Source organism: Arachis stenosperma, chromosome 6 (assembly GCF_014773155.1).
Source record: "Arachis stenosperma cultivar V10309 chromosome 6, arast.V10309.gnm1.PFL2, whole genome shotgun sequence".
Taxonomy (NCBI): Eukaryota; Viridiplantae; Streptophyta; class Magnoliopsida; order Fabales; family Fabaceae; genus Arachis; species Arachis stenosperma.
Genome location: NC_080382.1, coordinates 123,921,382 through 123,935,940, shown reverse-complemented (window position 1 = coordinate 123,935,940; position 14,559 = coordinate 123,921,382). Strand labels below are relative to the sequence as shown.

General features: G+C 32.2%; 2 protein-coding genes across 3 annotated transcripts; one reads left to right on the top strand and one right to left on the bottom strand.

Annotated features, from left to right (window-relative positions):
• Positions 1–4,189: 4,189 nt before the first annotated feature.
• LOC130932936 (small ribosomal subunit protein S13, mitochondrial-like) lies at positions 4,190–7,927 on the bottom strand. 2 transcript variants are annotated; one of them, XR_009067564.1, is made up of 5 exons: positions 7,486–7,927; positions 5,237–5,370; positions 4,872–5,105; positions 4,367–4,778; positions 4,190–4,210 (listed from the first exon to the last, which is right to left on the bottom strand). XR_009067564.1 is itself a non-coding variant. In XM_057862403.1 (4 exons), the coding sequence occupies exons 2-4, from the start codon at positions 5,291–5,293 to the stop codon at positions 4,626–4,628; spliced, it is 444 nt and encodes a 147-aa protein (XP_057718386.1). In that variant the 5' UTR covers positions 5,294–5,370; positions 7,486–7,927; the 3' UTR covers positions 4,277–4,625. The 2 variants fall into 2 exon arrangements, 1 of the variants encoding a protein (XP_057718386.1); XM_057862403.1 differs by lacking the exon at positions 4,190–4,210 and having other exon boundaries at positions 4,277–4,778.
• Positions 7,928–9,237: 1,310 nt separating this feature from the next.
• Positions 9,238–10,033, top strand: LOC130934529 (uncharacterized). The gene is made up of 2 exons (XM_057864091.1): positions 9,238–9,550; positions 9,840–10,033. Exons 1-2 carry the CDS (start codon positions 9,238–9,240, stop codon positions 10,031–10,033), a joined length of 507 nt encoding a protein of 168 aa, XP_057720074.1.
• The last annotated feature ends 4,526 nt before the right edge of the window (positions 10,034–14,559 follow it).

The window sequence follows — 14,559 nt, the reverse complement described above, 5'->3', positions numbered from 1 at the left end:
ACGCGGGTCTCATTCTAGTTTTAGTGTAGTAATTATGCAAGTTATATATAAGTCATGTTCTTTGTTAGTATTTCTATGTCCTTTCTGTCCATATCTAATCTGTCAAACACGATTTTGTGTTTTTGTGTCCCTGTCTCATTGTTATGCCTCTATAAACAAACGTAGCCTTACTGTTTTGATTTCAATTCATAAGTTTATAAAAATGTAATTTTCTTATATTTGAACTAAAATACAAAAGTTGAATTTCTATTTTTATTCGTTTTAATTTTTTTTATATTTTATTTGAATCCAAATGAGGGGTATTTTCTTATTGATATTTATGTTTTAAAGTTAATAACAATTAACTTAAAAGTAGTAAATGTCAATAAATCTGTTACAAGTAATAAATTGAATCAAACTAATTCGATTTACATTGTTTCATACTAATTCGAATCACATTGATTCGATTTATACTTAAAACAATGTTCCCATTAATTCGAACCCATGTGTTTCGATTTACTACAATATTGTATAATTCGAATTAGTTTAATTCGATTTATATAGAAATATAATTGGAGACATCTAGGTAACGTTATTTGATTTGGATGATTTATGTAATATTGGCATTAGTTTAGTTTACATAAATATTTTACTTTTTTTTATAGTAGCCTTTTAATAATATAAATTTTTAAAAATTCTTTCATTAACTCCAAAATTTAAATCCGTAACTTTTATTTTTAGTGAAATATATTTATTATTTTGACTAATTTTAAATTTAATTATATATTTTGACCAATATTTATTATATTATCATCAATATTTAATTTACAAATTTATTTAAATATTATTATATTTGAGTGATGTAAAATATTATTTTTATCATTTAGATGTTCAATAATAAATCTTGTATTTATTTATTTTTATTATTTCAATTTTAGTTTATTATAATGTTATATATTTATTTAATTATTATTAAATTAACAGTTCGACTAATAACTCATCCATTAAATTAATAGACCAATGAATTAATAATTTAACCAGTAAATTAATAATAATCTATTATTACATTTCTCTCTCGATATCCTGTCATGCCAAAGACAGCTTAAATACACATGAATCGAAACTTTATAAATATGATCTACTTTATGAAAAAATTAATAGAGATTTTTTAAACTATTTAGTAATAATCATATTTAGTTTAGGCCCATGTTTTTTATTATCTCCAATGTAATATTCCTATTATCCCCGAAATTGTACAAATCATATGGAGCAACATATTAGTCACAAGCATCAGTTCTAGCTGAAGTCTGCTTTACTTTAAATTAGCTACAAAATAATTATCTTCTTAATTCAACATACACAAAGGACAATATAGTCTTTCAATAGTACTTTGCTGAAAATTCAAAGTGGTGTTAACATGTTTTCTTACTTCATGCAGACATGCACTACATAATCTTAATTGAACTATACTGCAGAAAGGTTTGTAATATCCTTAATATAGATTTTTTTTTTTTTGGTGAGGGATGGGGGTCAAAGACCGCAGAACGCCAGAACAGAAGGAAAAAAAAATTCGAAGAAAGAAAAAAATCAAAGCACAAAATAACCAAGGGTTAACTAACACCGCTTCTTCTAGGAATTCCAAAACAATAAACTTCTAGCATAGAGCAGATATTTGGAGTGGGAGCGTCCAATATATGAAGGGCGTGAGGAAATTCCTGACCGTTTTTAGCAAGTTGATCGGCTACAGTATTGGCTTCCCGAAGAGTATACAACCACTCAATTTCTTGAAGTCGACCAAACAGAATTTTAATATCATCAAGAGTCTTACATGGATGGGAAGGAAGAGCACCATCTTTGATAAACCGAATTGCCATGGCTGAATCAGATTCAACGATTAAATTGACTATATCCATTTGTTGTTGCAATTTGGAGGCCTTTAATATCCCCCAGAGTTCTGCTTTGAACAACTTCTGAGATTGCATGAGAAGTCCTTAACAAAAATTTGCCGAGATAATTTCTAAAAACTCCTCCACAAGCCGCATTATTGATATGTTTAAAGAAGGATCCATCTACATTTAATTTTAAGCCGCACTATATCCTTAATATAGATTGCAAGTTGCAATTGTTGTCTAAATGATGTGCATTCTTTCCATAACAAATAGGTATAATTTTTCTCATTTTCTACCTTTGATATGAATAATTTACTATGATTACCTACATTGATTGATCCAGGCAACCAAACCTAATTAATGAGAAAAGTCAAAACCATCCATGAATAATAATTACTTAATCACAATTGTCTTTCCACACTTGGTAGCTGTTGCTCTTTCTCATGCTGGAATCTTTGAAGAATCAATGAGGGCAAGAAATCTGCTGATAGAGCGGAATGCTGCACTTGATCTAGCAAGTAGAGAAGCAGAAACTACAATCCATGAATGCAGTTATTGCACTCTCTTCATTGTTACAGGAAATAGAGTTGACGGCTAAGCAACATCTGAATTATGAAAGATACCTTCTCATGTGAATACCCAAAAATCCTTTAGCTGCAACCGTAATACATATAACCCCAAAATGCTTAATTTTTCAATTGAAACAGTGAAATGCTTTGAAATGTAATATGCTACTTGTTCCATCTTTTCATTGGGCTTGTATCAATATTTATCTTTTCAAGATGTATTTGATTTTCATGTATTTACAAATGCCAAACTACAATATTCACTACTACCTAAGTTAAGCCAAAAACTTTCGAAACATTCTTGTCACATGTTAGCACCAATACTTCTTATAACTAAGTTCAATTCAAGATTTATAAAGTACTATTTTTATATTCCTTGTAAAGTGACTTCAAATTAGTAAGAAAAAAGATTTAGTGGAGCAAAAAAGGGGAAAATAAGTCGTAAGGCATGCCAAACACAAACAACTCACTATTCACTAAGCTATCAAATAAGTCCACTGTAGATTTTATCTGGCATAGGCATCTAACTATCAAAGTAAGGGTTAGGATATCACGTTGAACTGAAGACTTTAAAATCTTTTTAGGGGGCTGTCCGTCGGCATGGTAGGTGGGCAGGGTGGAAAGGTGGATGAGACTGGGAGTAGGGGGCGGTTGCCCCCCCCCCCCCCCCCCCTTATTTTTCTACAACTATTATAAGCAAAGATTGGCCAACCAGCCACCACTGATGTTCTTGTTGGGCACTATCAATTAGTTCTTTTGATTCCAAGACATGAGTTTGATAATATAAAACTAGAGACAAACTTTCGTGATATAAAATTAAAAAGAGGCCCTAACTAATCAACTTCCATGTGCTCCAAAGAAAGAGCAGAGACAATATAAAAGGAACATCAAACAAGAAGGCCTACACCAAAATAAATAAAAACATTACATAATCAGTCACAAGTTGGAAAAATGAAAACAAAATATTTGACTTAGAGCACATAAAATCATGAGCAAAGGCAGACATACTACACCACATAATCAGCTGATTTTCTCCATCTACTTTTTCCTCCCCAAAATGTTGTTTTCTTTAGAAAAGACATATTTACCTGATATTAGTCAATTTCGTGCAGGATCCATTGGCATTCTGCTCTAAAACAGAAATGACAGTCGTTAATGTCCTCCTTCTTTGGCGTGCTCTTCCACCATTTCCATCTTCCTTTGAAATGGATACAGTACAGGGGCAGTGAGGTTGAGGGCGAGACTGACACAAGTGTGCAGGAGATAGTGAGAAGGTTGAGGGAGTGCAGGTGCACATGACTAAGGGAAGTGTGGCCCGCTTTGAAAACTGAAATATACACCTCTCATCATTTGTACGGTTGTCTCATATTGGACTCCCCTATGGGGAGTGTCCCGCATAAGCATTTCTATTCTATCAAATGGTTTAAACTTTAAAGTACAAAATACGGAATTTAACAATGCATTCTTTTTCTTGGGTGATACATGGCTCTTCATGGCACTACTACTTCATGGTCACACTGATCCCTACTATTACTCCATGTGATCGATCATTTAATAATAACTGCACTTATTGACACTAGAAAAAATATTATACCGTGTCCATACAGCTCAAGAATATATGGATCTCAATATAGTTCTTCAATATCTAGAACACCTAAAAACAAAATTAGCACCATCCGCTACCTCATTTGATAGTCTATTAGCCAAGGTTATGCTTAACCAACCTCAGTTGGGGGTATCCAGTACCAATTTCAATTGCCATAACTTTGTTGAATTCTACAACACAACATATAAGAACACAAAAAGTAAAAAAATAAAAAGGATTACTTTGGATTACCAGCATATAGGAAGAATATGAAAAAATAGAATTGCACTCAATCAATAAACTGGAATATTTGGAACTACAGACACAAAAGAAGTTCTAAGTTGAACCTTCATAAATTGGTAGGAACTCAAATTCCACTTCAAGATGATTCATAGTTCTTCAAGCAAATAGGGAAACAGAAAAAAAACACCTATGCAATCAGCACAAATGATTGACAGTACCAACTTAAAGACAATAAACTATTACTAATCAACTGCCATAAAAACAAGAACTTATTCAATTAGCTTTTATAGCGGAGCTAAAAGACTAAAACACAACTCATCTGTTGATTGATCACAAGCAGCAATATTCATCCAATATTCATCTTCATCTTGTTCCCCTCCAAGTAGGCCTGCTCTTCCTGGTGCGGGCATTGGTATGAGTTCGCTGGCCTCGACAGGGTAAGCCATCGACATGCCTGATGCCTCTGTAGCACTGAATGCCCACCAACCTCCCCACATCTCTTTCAACACATTTTTTCTGTTGCCAAACGAAAAATGTTAACTATCTGACTAACAGGAATTCGTTTCAATAACTAACAAGTAATAACAAAGATCATTGATTATTGGGTACCAAATCATTCCCAATCAAGTACTTGGAAAGCAATTCGCGAAGGGAGTAAAACTCTCTCTTGCTAAGGTCTCTAACATATTTGTTTTCGACACCGAGCTCGCAGACAATGTGATGAGCCTTGGAACGCCCAATGCCATGGATATGCTGAAGAGCATATTGGAGGCGCTTCTGGTCAGGGATTTCACCTCCAACACCACCTCCAATGTTTATATTTTGTGCACGCACGCCCCAAACCTGCACCAACACAAAAATGACGAAATCGTATTCCAATTGAGAAATTTAGAAGTAGACTCGCAAGAACCCTAAACCCTTGAAAAATCATAAGATGGTGAATGTGATTCCGTGGAAGAGCCTTGCGAACTTACGGAAAGGCTTTGACGAAGGCGGAGAACAACATTCGTGGCATTGCGGAGACCCAACATGGTTTGGATTGGGATGGTAGTTGCCAGTGAGGGTTTCCAACTCCACAGTTTGTTCTTTCCAATGGAAATTGACGAGACTGAAGGATGCAGTGGCAAAGAAATTCAGAGAGACAAATTTAAATTTTGACGAATATTTTGTCAATTATTTCATTATCCTATGAAAAAAATTAATTATGTTTGGTAATTATCTTTTTATTAATTATAGGCAATAACAAATTAACAATAGAGGGATGAATTTAGGGATGGCAATGGGTCTCCATGGGGGCGAAGACCCTCCCCCGGTCCCCGTTTAGCAAATTGTCCCCCGTCTCCACCCATCCCTGTTACGGATCCCCGTTTATTTCCCCCCGGTACCCATGGATATTAAATTTTAAAAAGGAAAAAAACACAACCATGATAAAATCCCATACGATTCAACTAAAATGTATCAAATTAAACACAATTCAAACACATTCAACATAATAACATAAACACTAAATCTCCAACATACAAATTAAAATAAAATGGAGTAGAAAAGTTTCCCACAAAACAACATAACAAATCTTGGTCGACTATCATAGCTCGGTTAAAATGCAATGATTAAAATGGGCGAATCCCATATCCCATGCTCACTCATATAAATAAACATCCTAAATATCTTTCAAATTTAAAACCCTACATAAAATATCACCAACTAACTGTAATTAATCATCAAAATATGCAATAACTTGCTGCAAATTTGTTGACAATTGACATAATTATACTTCCATTAAAAATAGCTGGATTGAATTACAATGCACAAGTTAAAGAGAGAGAATATTGTCTTAATGTAGCTAAGTCAAAAAGTAAAACAAAAAATGATAGTGTTGCACAATAAACACACAACAGAGCCTGAAACAAACACACAACAGAGGCTGAAACAAAAACACAACAAAGCCTGAAACAAAAGGAATCCAACACGAAGGAGGGGTAGCAAGTCGGCGGAGATCAAGAACAGGGACAGTGCAACCAAACAATGAAAACAGAATTTTTTTATATAACAGAACAATCAAACATGAATCATAAAATCACTAATTGCAAATTTTTTCTTCATAAGAATAGAACAATGAAAACATGAAGCATATAATAAATAAAAAGATCACCAATTGCAAATTTTTTAATAAGAACACAAGTTAGAACAGTGAAAAATGAAGAAAGATCAACAGTTTTCAACCCAATTTTAACAAAGCTCATCACAATGATTAACAACAAAAAAAAAAAGAAATGAAGAAACAGTGAATCAGTAACATAGGCAGTGCAAATTCAAGAAACTTTAATAAAATTTAACTACAGAAACAGACAGTAAAGCAGTAATAGAGTTATCAATTTAAAATTTATCATCAAATACAATCAGTGAGCAAAACCAATCAACCAAGTACTGACTGGGTATTCAGAAAAGAAAAAAAAAAAAAAAAAAAAAAAAAAAAAAAAAAAAAACAGAATCAAAAGAACATTTAAATCACAGCAAAAACACAACAACAATAGGAACATTTAAAACAAAGCAATCCAAAAAAAATCTAAAAAATCACCATTGCTAAAAACAATGATTTGATAGGTGTATGCTCAAAGAATTAAAAGCTAAGCTTACAGGAAAGTGAAGAATACCCAAACCAAAGAACCTTCAATCACAGCTTAAATCAACAACAGAAAATCACAACAAAAACAAAAAAAAATTAAAAGTAACAGAAGAACAACAGAACAACAACACAAGAACAATTAGCAAATTAACAAATTCACAATAACAGTTAAAATTTACCAGAAGAACACTAATGCAAGTGGAATCATCATGCTAATATTTTCTGCAAAGATGTTATTTGTGCAGCTAAAATTTCCTAATTACTAAGATCCAATTATTCTAATTTCACATGCATTCAACTTACTAAGTTTCTAAAAGCTAGAAACTATAAAACCAACCAGAAATATGGTTAAAGCATTTCATCAAACATGTTGAGTGCGGTAAAATCAAAACGAAATAAGAGAATTCAAAGCTTAATATTAATGTGATAGAGAAGAGAACATAACTATTGTAACTTTAATTCAGTCTATGAAAAAATCCAAACCACTAGCAAATCAAATAGTTACTTATTGTAATAGAAATCAGAAGTTGCAGAGTTTGAAGCAGAGTATTGGTGTTGTGCGAGTGTATTGTCTGGTGGCGGGTTTAGGGAACTCACGGCGGCGACAAAAGAGAGCAGTTCAACGGCTAGGTGGAGCGCGCGGGTTGGTCGCAGAGTTTGAAGCAGTGCAAAGTGGCTTCCAGACGAACGCGAATGCGAACTCGAACGGTGAACGGCGAGTGAACGCCCAGCGAACGTGAACGGTGAAGAACGCGAACGAAGACAACAGCTGAACAAAGACGCGAACGTGAACGGCAAACAAACGGCGACGGAAGCGCGGCTGAGCAGACAAAGACGACGGACGCCGAGCTCGAGGAAGCAGCCGCGATCGGTGACAGCGAACAGGGGTTGAAGACTGGAGCACGAGGAAAGCTAGATAGACGGACAGATGGCGAACTTTGAGTGCGACGGACGGCGGCAGTATGCCACTCCTTGCAGCGGTGGTGTAGGCTTACAGTGCTAAGGTTTTTTGGCTGGGTTTGTGTGATTTATTTCTGAATGAAAGAAAGAAAGGGAGAAAGGGAGAAATAAACGAAGGAGCTTCCGTTATTTGTGTAAACCGGGCTGGTTCCGGTTCGGTCTGACCGATCGGCTCTTGCCGTTCAACAGTTTCTTACCGATTTTTTAAACAACAATTTTACATATCTGACCGGACCGTTAATATTATCGGTTCGTAATTGAACCAGTCCAACCGATCAGTCGGTCTGATTTTTAAAACATTGGGATACCTTAATTTTGGAAAAAAAATTTTAAATAAATAAAAAAACATTATTTTCCAAAACTAATTATTCCAAATTTAAATACCATGATATGTTTTTTTTTGTACTTTTAGACAAGTTTATCATACTCCCAAGCGAACTCCACTATTTTCATAGAGTTCGCCACACTCCCGACGAATTTCACCTTGAATTTGCACAATAAAAATATAGTTGGTGGAGAACCAAACTCAATACCATTGTTTCATTCTTTTCTTTGGTTCTCAGCTTGACATTTGTTTTCTACAATGTCAATCAATCTGTTATCCATTCATTATAATGGTAAAACCGTGTATGATGAAAAAGGTACTATTGTTTTTAAGTCCGGACAACTAATAATTTACATACATGAATCAGAAGTCAACAGTCTAACAGCGTTAAAAAATTTGATATTGTATTCTGTTGGACAATAACACACAAAAAGAGTGAAAAATTTTACTACAGATATCCAACCGAAATAGATAACAATTTATTCTATAAAAGGTATGCTACAGTTGTCTTTGGTATGTTGTTATTAGGGGTAAGTATGGTTTTGGTCCCTAGCGTTTTGGTCCAGAATCGAAATCGTCCCTCTTGTAATTTTCGAATTAAAATCGTCATTAACGTTTTTTTTTATTAAAATCATCCTTTTTAATAAAATTTTTAATTTAATTCCTAAACTACCCCTATTTTAATAAAAAAATAAAATTTAAAAAAATAAAAAAAACACGTTTTGGGGGAGGGAGGCAAAGGAAACGCGTTGGGGGTGGGGGGGAGAAAGGAAACGCGTTAGGGGTGGGGGGAGAAAGGAAACGCCGCCGCCACCATCGCCGGTCCGCCCACGAGCCGCCGCCGGAACCACGACCAGAGGAAGACGTCGCCGTTCATGCATGCTCCTGCCACCGCGTTGGGGGTGGGGGAAAGGAACCACCCAGCCGCCGCCGCCATTCACCTTCTGCATCTGCTTCTGCTTGAATTTGTTGGATTTGTTGATTTGGCTTTCTGTTTCTGCTTGTGTTAAATTTGTGTTGGATTTGTTGATTTTCTGCTTTCTGTTTCTGCTTCTCTGGTGGTGATGGAGGTAGAGGTGGAGGTGGAGGTGAGGGGTGGGGGGAAGGGGAGACGGGGAGTGGGTGGGTACGCGGGGTGGGAGTGGGGGTGGGGGTGCGGGAAGCGAAAACGGGGAGGGGGTGGGCGTGGGGGGGGAGGGGGAAGGGGACAGGGGGGAGGGGAAGCAGGGAGGGGGAGGGGGAAGGGGTTTAGGGGGGAGGGGGATGGTGGCGGCGTTGGTGGTGGTGCTGGTGGTGGTGTTGGTGGAGGTTGTGGCGGTGGTGTTAGTGTTGGTGGTGGTGGTGGTGGAGGAAGTAATTATGTTGGTAGTGGTGAGGGTATTTTTGTCCAAAAAAAATAAAAAGGACGATTTTAATACAAAAAAAACGTTAAAGACGATTTTAAATCCAAAATTACAATAGGGACGATTTCGATTCTGGCACAAAATTTTAGGGATCAAAATCGTACTTACCCCTTGTTATTATGTTGATTAGACCACGGTTTTAAAAAATTTTTCTATTGTTTTGAATTAGGTATCAGTTACGTGACAACAAGGACATATGTCTTATAAGGTTGTGGTACAACCGATGGACAAATGTTCATCGTTGGAATTATTCATGTTTTTAGTTGAGTTGGGTGGATCAGGATTATCTGCGGATACAGTTGATGATAGTCCATTAAGTGGAGCAGTTAGAATAAATATTAGAAAGACGATGATTGATCTAAATATGCTAGATGAAAGTAGTCAAAAGGGGTCAAATATTGAACTTCCTAATGCTGACATGATGCAACAGGCGCTCCTCGGTCGCGTCCTGCTCTAGCTCTCCGTAAACGGTATTCTGAAACCAGCTAAGTTTGACAGTCCACTTCGTCTGTGACTGTCTATCCTCTGGGCGGAACAGCACCTAGTAGCTCCTGGCAGAAGTTCTCAATAGACTGTCCATCATGGTGCTGTTCCCACCCACCGATGTAGCCACTCACAGGATCATCATCGATCATAAGTCCCAATTGGTACGCCACATCCTTCAAGGTGATAGTCATCTCCCTGCATGACAAGTGAAAACGTATAGGACTTAGGTCTCCATCTCTCAATCAATGCTGACGCCAATGGCCAATCATGCTCGAACTCCACCATGTACGCTGCATACTCAAACCCAACTCGTCTGAGATATGGCCTAATCTATTTAGACAGACGTGTCATCGAATTTTTTCTGGTGCGCAATATCAGAAGCGCCTACCGAACAAAATAAACAAGTTAAAAACAAAAATAAGGTCAACAAATAAAATTACAAATTCACATTTCATTACAATATAATGAACAAGAACAAAAAAAAGTGTACCACTCGATCAAGTCTGCCTACTAAGCTCTAATAAAATAATATAAACTAAATTTAATTCCTTTCACATTAACTAAATTTTTATCAAAAATATTTAAATTAATTGTCTATCTTACATCTTAATCAGTTTATAAAATTACTAATTAATATGTAGTACAACTAACACAACAAACTCTATAAACATACTAATTATCAGTTAACTGATCATTTAATTAAATTAACTAGTCATACATATTTCAATTTAATAACATATTTAACTAATTTACATCCAAATCACAATTTAAATTAACCATATCGATTAAACTAATTAACAATACCCTTATAAGGTACCCTAACTATAAAAAAATATGTTATAAACAATAACTCAAATTAAAAATCAATAACAAAAGAGCATACTAATCTGAAACTGATGATAGAGCAGATTAAAAACTTTACAGAAGTCGAAAGATAGAAAATTTGACAGAGAAGATAGTAAAAAAATGACAAATGAAGATGGAAGAAAGGAGATTTGGGAGTGGAAGTTCTGAAAATGACAACATGAACGGTCCCACGGGTTTATATACTGTGATTAGGGGTGGAAACAAGTCAGGTTAGATCAGGTCAGACTTTGCTCTTAACAGGTTTGGCCTGTCAAGTAATTAATTGGCCTGAGCCTGGCCTGCAGCCTACTATAGGCTTTTCTTTAAGTACTAAGCCTAGCCTGTTATTCAGTCTGGCCTGCTCTGAAACCTGTTAAAAAGTTTGATAATTTTTTTACAAAAATAAAAATATTATTTAAAAAAACTATTTTTTAATAAAAATATTTATATGTAATATATCATATTTAATATTTATTAAATTTTTTAGACTTTAAAGTATTTAAAATATACAAAAATATTTATAATTAAATATAATAAATTTAAAATATCTCATAATTTTAATAATAATAAAAAAATTATTTATATATGTAATTATGTGTTAGCAGACCCAGGCAACCTTGACAGGCAATAAGACTAATTAGTGAGTTTGGGCCTGACTAATTAACATATTAAGGCTTTTATATGAACTTGAACATGTGCCTATTTTATAACAGATCAGGCCAGGCTAGGCTAAACACAGGCTAAGCTGCAAGCCCTGGCAGGCTGTCTGGACTTTTTCCACCCCTAACTGTGGCAAACTCAAGGTGAAGTTCGCCACGGGTGCAGCGAACTCTATGAAAATAATGGAGTTCACCGGAGTGCGGCAGACTTGCCTAAAACTAAAAAAAAAAAAAACATATCATGGTGTTTAAAGTTGGAATAAATGGTTTTGGAAAATAATATTTTTTTATTTATTTCGAAAAAATAATCCTCAATTTCGGTCTTCATTCTCATTTGTTGATGAGTTGGATGGGATTGTCAATTCAATCCGTAGTAAGATAGTGTGAAGGTTGAGTCTCAATTTTATTCGATCAATCCATATTTTATATATGTATATATTCTATATGTATATAAAAATATGTTTCAAGTGAATGTTGAACCAAAAACCTTTTACTAAATGCAAAAGATTTTAGCCACTAAAAAAGATCATTATTTGATAATTTAATAAATTTTTATATAAAAGTCAGTTCTATTTTAAATTATTATCAAGTTATATAATAATGTTACATCTTTTTGGTAATTCACGGGTAGGATCAGATATCCGCAAGTTAAGAACGAATAGAATTAAGGTTGGGATATTCTCAACCTGCAGATAGGGTTAGAATTGAATCTAAACTCTACCCTATCTTAATCATTGCTACCCCAAAATTCAGATGTGTCCCTGTTCCTATTCCTATAGGCTGACACATAGACACATACACAAATATACAAAGATACATAAACATAATGATATATAAATTTTGTAACGTGTTTGGTAATAATATACAAGATACAAATGTATAGACCAAATGTCAATTTTATCCTCTGTGTTTTATGCGTTGTGTGTTATGCATTGGTAATTTTAAAAATAATTAGGAATAAAAAGGTCAAATTTTATGTTTTATGGATTATATTTTCGTGTCTCAATTTTAAAAAAAAATATTAAATATATCTATTTTGTGTGTATTTATATATTACCACGTCTATTTAAATTTGTCTCAATAAATAAATAATAGAAGTGTCTAACAAACACAATAGATTTGTATATCACCGTGTCTAATAATTAATGTTCATTTCTTAATAAACAAACACAACTTATAAAGTGTATTTGTTTGAGATAAAAATAAGAAGAAATAAAAAAAATTACAAAAATAACTATATTTTATTATTTGATTGAATAAAAGGGTAAAAAAAAATAAATGGAATTTACTAAATTTTTTTCTCCTTCCAACATTACATGGAAAATGAAAAGAAAATGCATTTAGTATTTAAACCATTAATATAAGGATGTAAAATGGAGTACCACATATTAATAACAATTAATATAAGGAGAATGATAATGTGACTTTGAATTTGATAATGACCCTCTTGAATTATGTCTTTTTTTTTAATAAAAATATTATATAATATCAAAAATTAATTATTAAATTAATTATTATAAATTTATATATTATTTAATTTATTTTAATATATATTTAATATTTAAACATATATTTTATATAAGTGACTAATTTAGTAACAACTTTTTTATGCATTTTTATCATAGTTGTTTTTTAAATTATTCTCCATTATTATTATTATTACTATTATTATTATTATTATTATTATTATTATTATTATTATTATTATTATTATTTGCGATAAGAAAAGGCTCATAAAATGAGAGTAATTTGAGAATAATAAATAATAAAAAAATAATGTTATCAATTAGGAAATAATAAAATCTATTTCCTAAATATAAAACAAATAATATTTTGTTTAATTTTTTATGTAATTTTTTTAAATATTTAATTATTTACTCTCTTTTAGTTGAAATTTTAACTTAATTCCGCTACAAAGATTTTTTTTTTAGAATTTAATTTTTATGTACGAATTAAAAAGAATTTTATACTGATAATTAATCATGTATTGTCTTACTAACAAAATAACTAATAATTTTTAAATTCAGCATTTAAAAATTAAAATGTCATTAAAAGCTGAAAATCGTATAAACATCTTTAGACTCTTAGTGCATTAATGTGAATTTCTTCATTTTATAGATGTTAAATTAATAATAGGTATAATGACTTATACTCATTATTAGTTGTTACCTTGTAACACACTAAACTATCTAGTTAAAAACGTTTTAAAGGGTCTTACTAATATGTCTCCGAAAAACACATTTTAAAAATAATATAAAAAAATATTTTACTAAAATTTATTAAAAATTATTTTTCTTATATTTTTATTACATTAAATAGTAAATACATAAAAAATTAAAAAAATATTATTATATTCTTACAATATTTTCTTAGGACGCACATTCCAAATTTTCATCATGCATTTTCATTAAAATTAAAATCCTTTTGAAAAAGATAATGGTAAATTATCAAAATAATATTCGAAAGGTCATTTCACTAACAAAGTAAAATATAAAAGATAAATAAGCTTCCAAAAATTTAAAAGCGACAAAAATTTATAAAAAATTACTATTGTATTCGTCAAAAGATATGTGTATTTGATTCGAATTTTTATAAAAATATTTGAATAATTATTAAAAAATACATTAAAAATTTACCAAAATAATTTTCTTGAAGTAATATCTCATATTTCTAGAAACGAAAATATCTCATCTCATTTTTCTAATCATATTTGAAATAAAAATCACATCAAAATTTAATCTTTAAAATTCTTTAATATATATATATATATATATATATATATATATATATATACATATATATATCCTGTTGTCCATATTTTTTAAAAAAGATCTTCTAAAATAAAAAATTAATAAAATGAGAAAATTAAAGTTTAATTATTATTGGTTTTGTAACTTTCAATTTCTTATTTATTTTTATTAGCAAAATAAAAGTTTTCTGGTTCTATTTTGATAATAATTTATCTAAAAATAAAAGAAAAATAAAATGAATG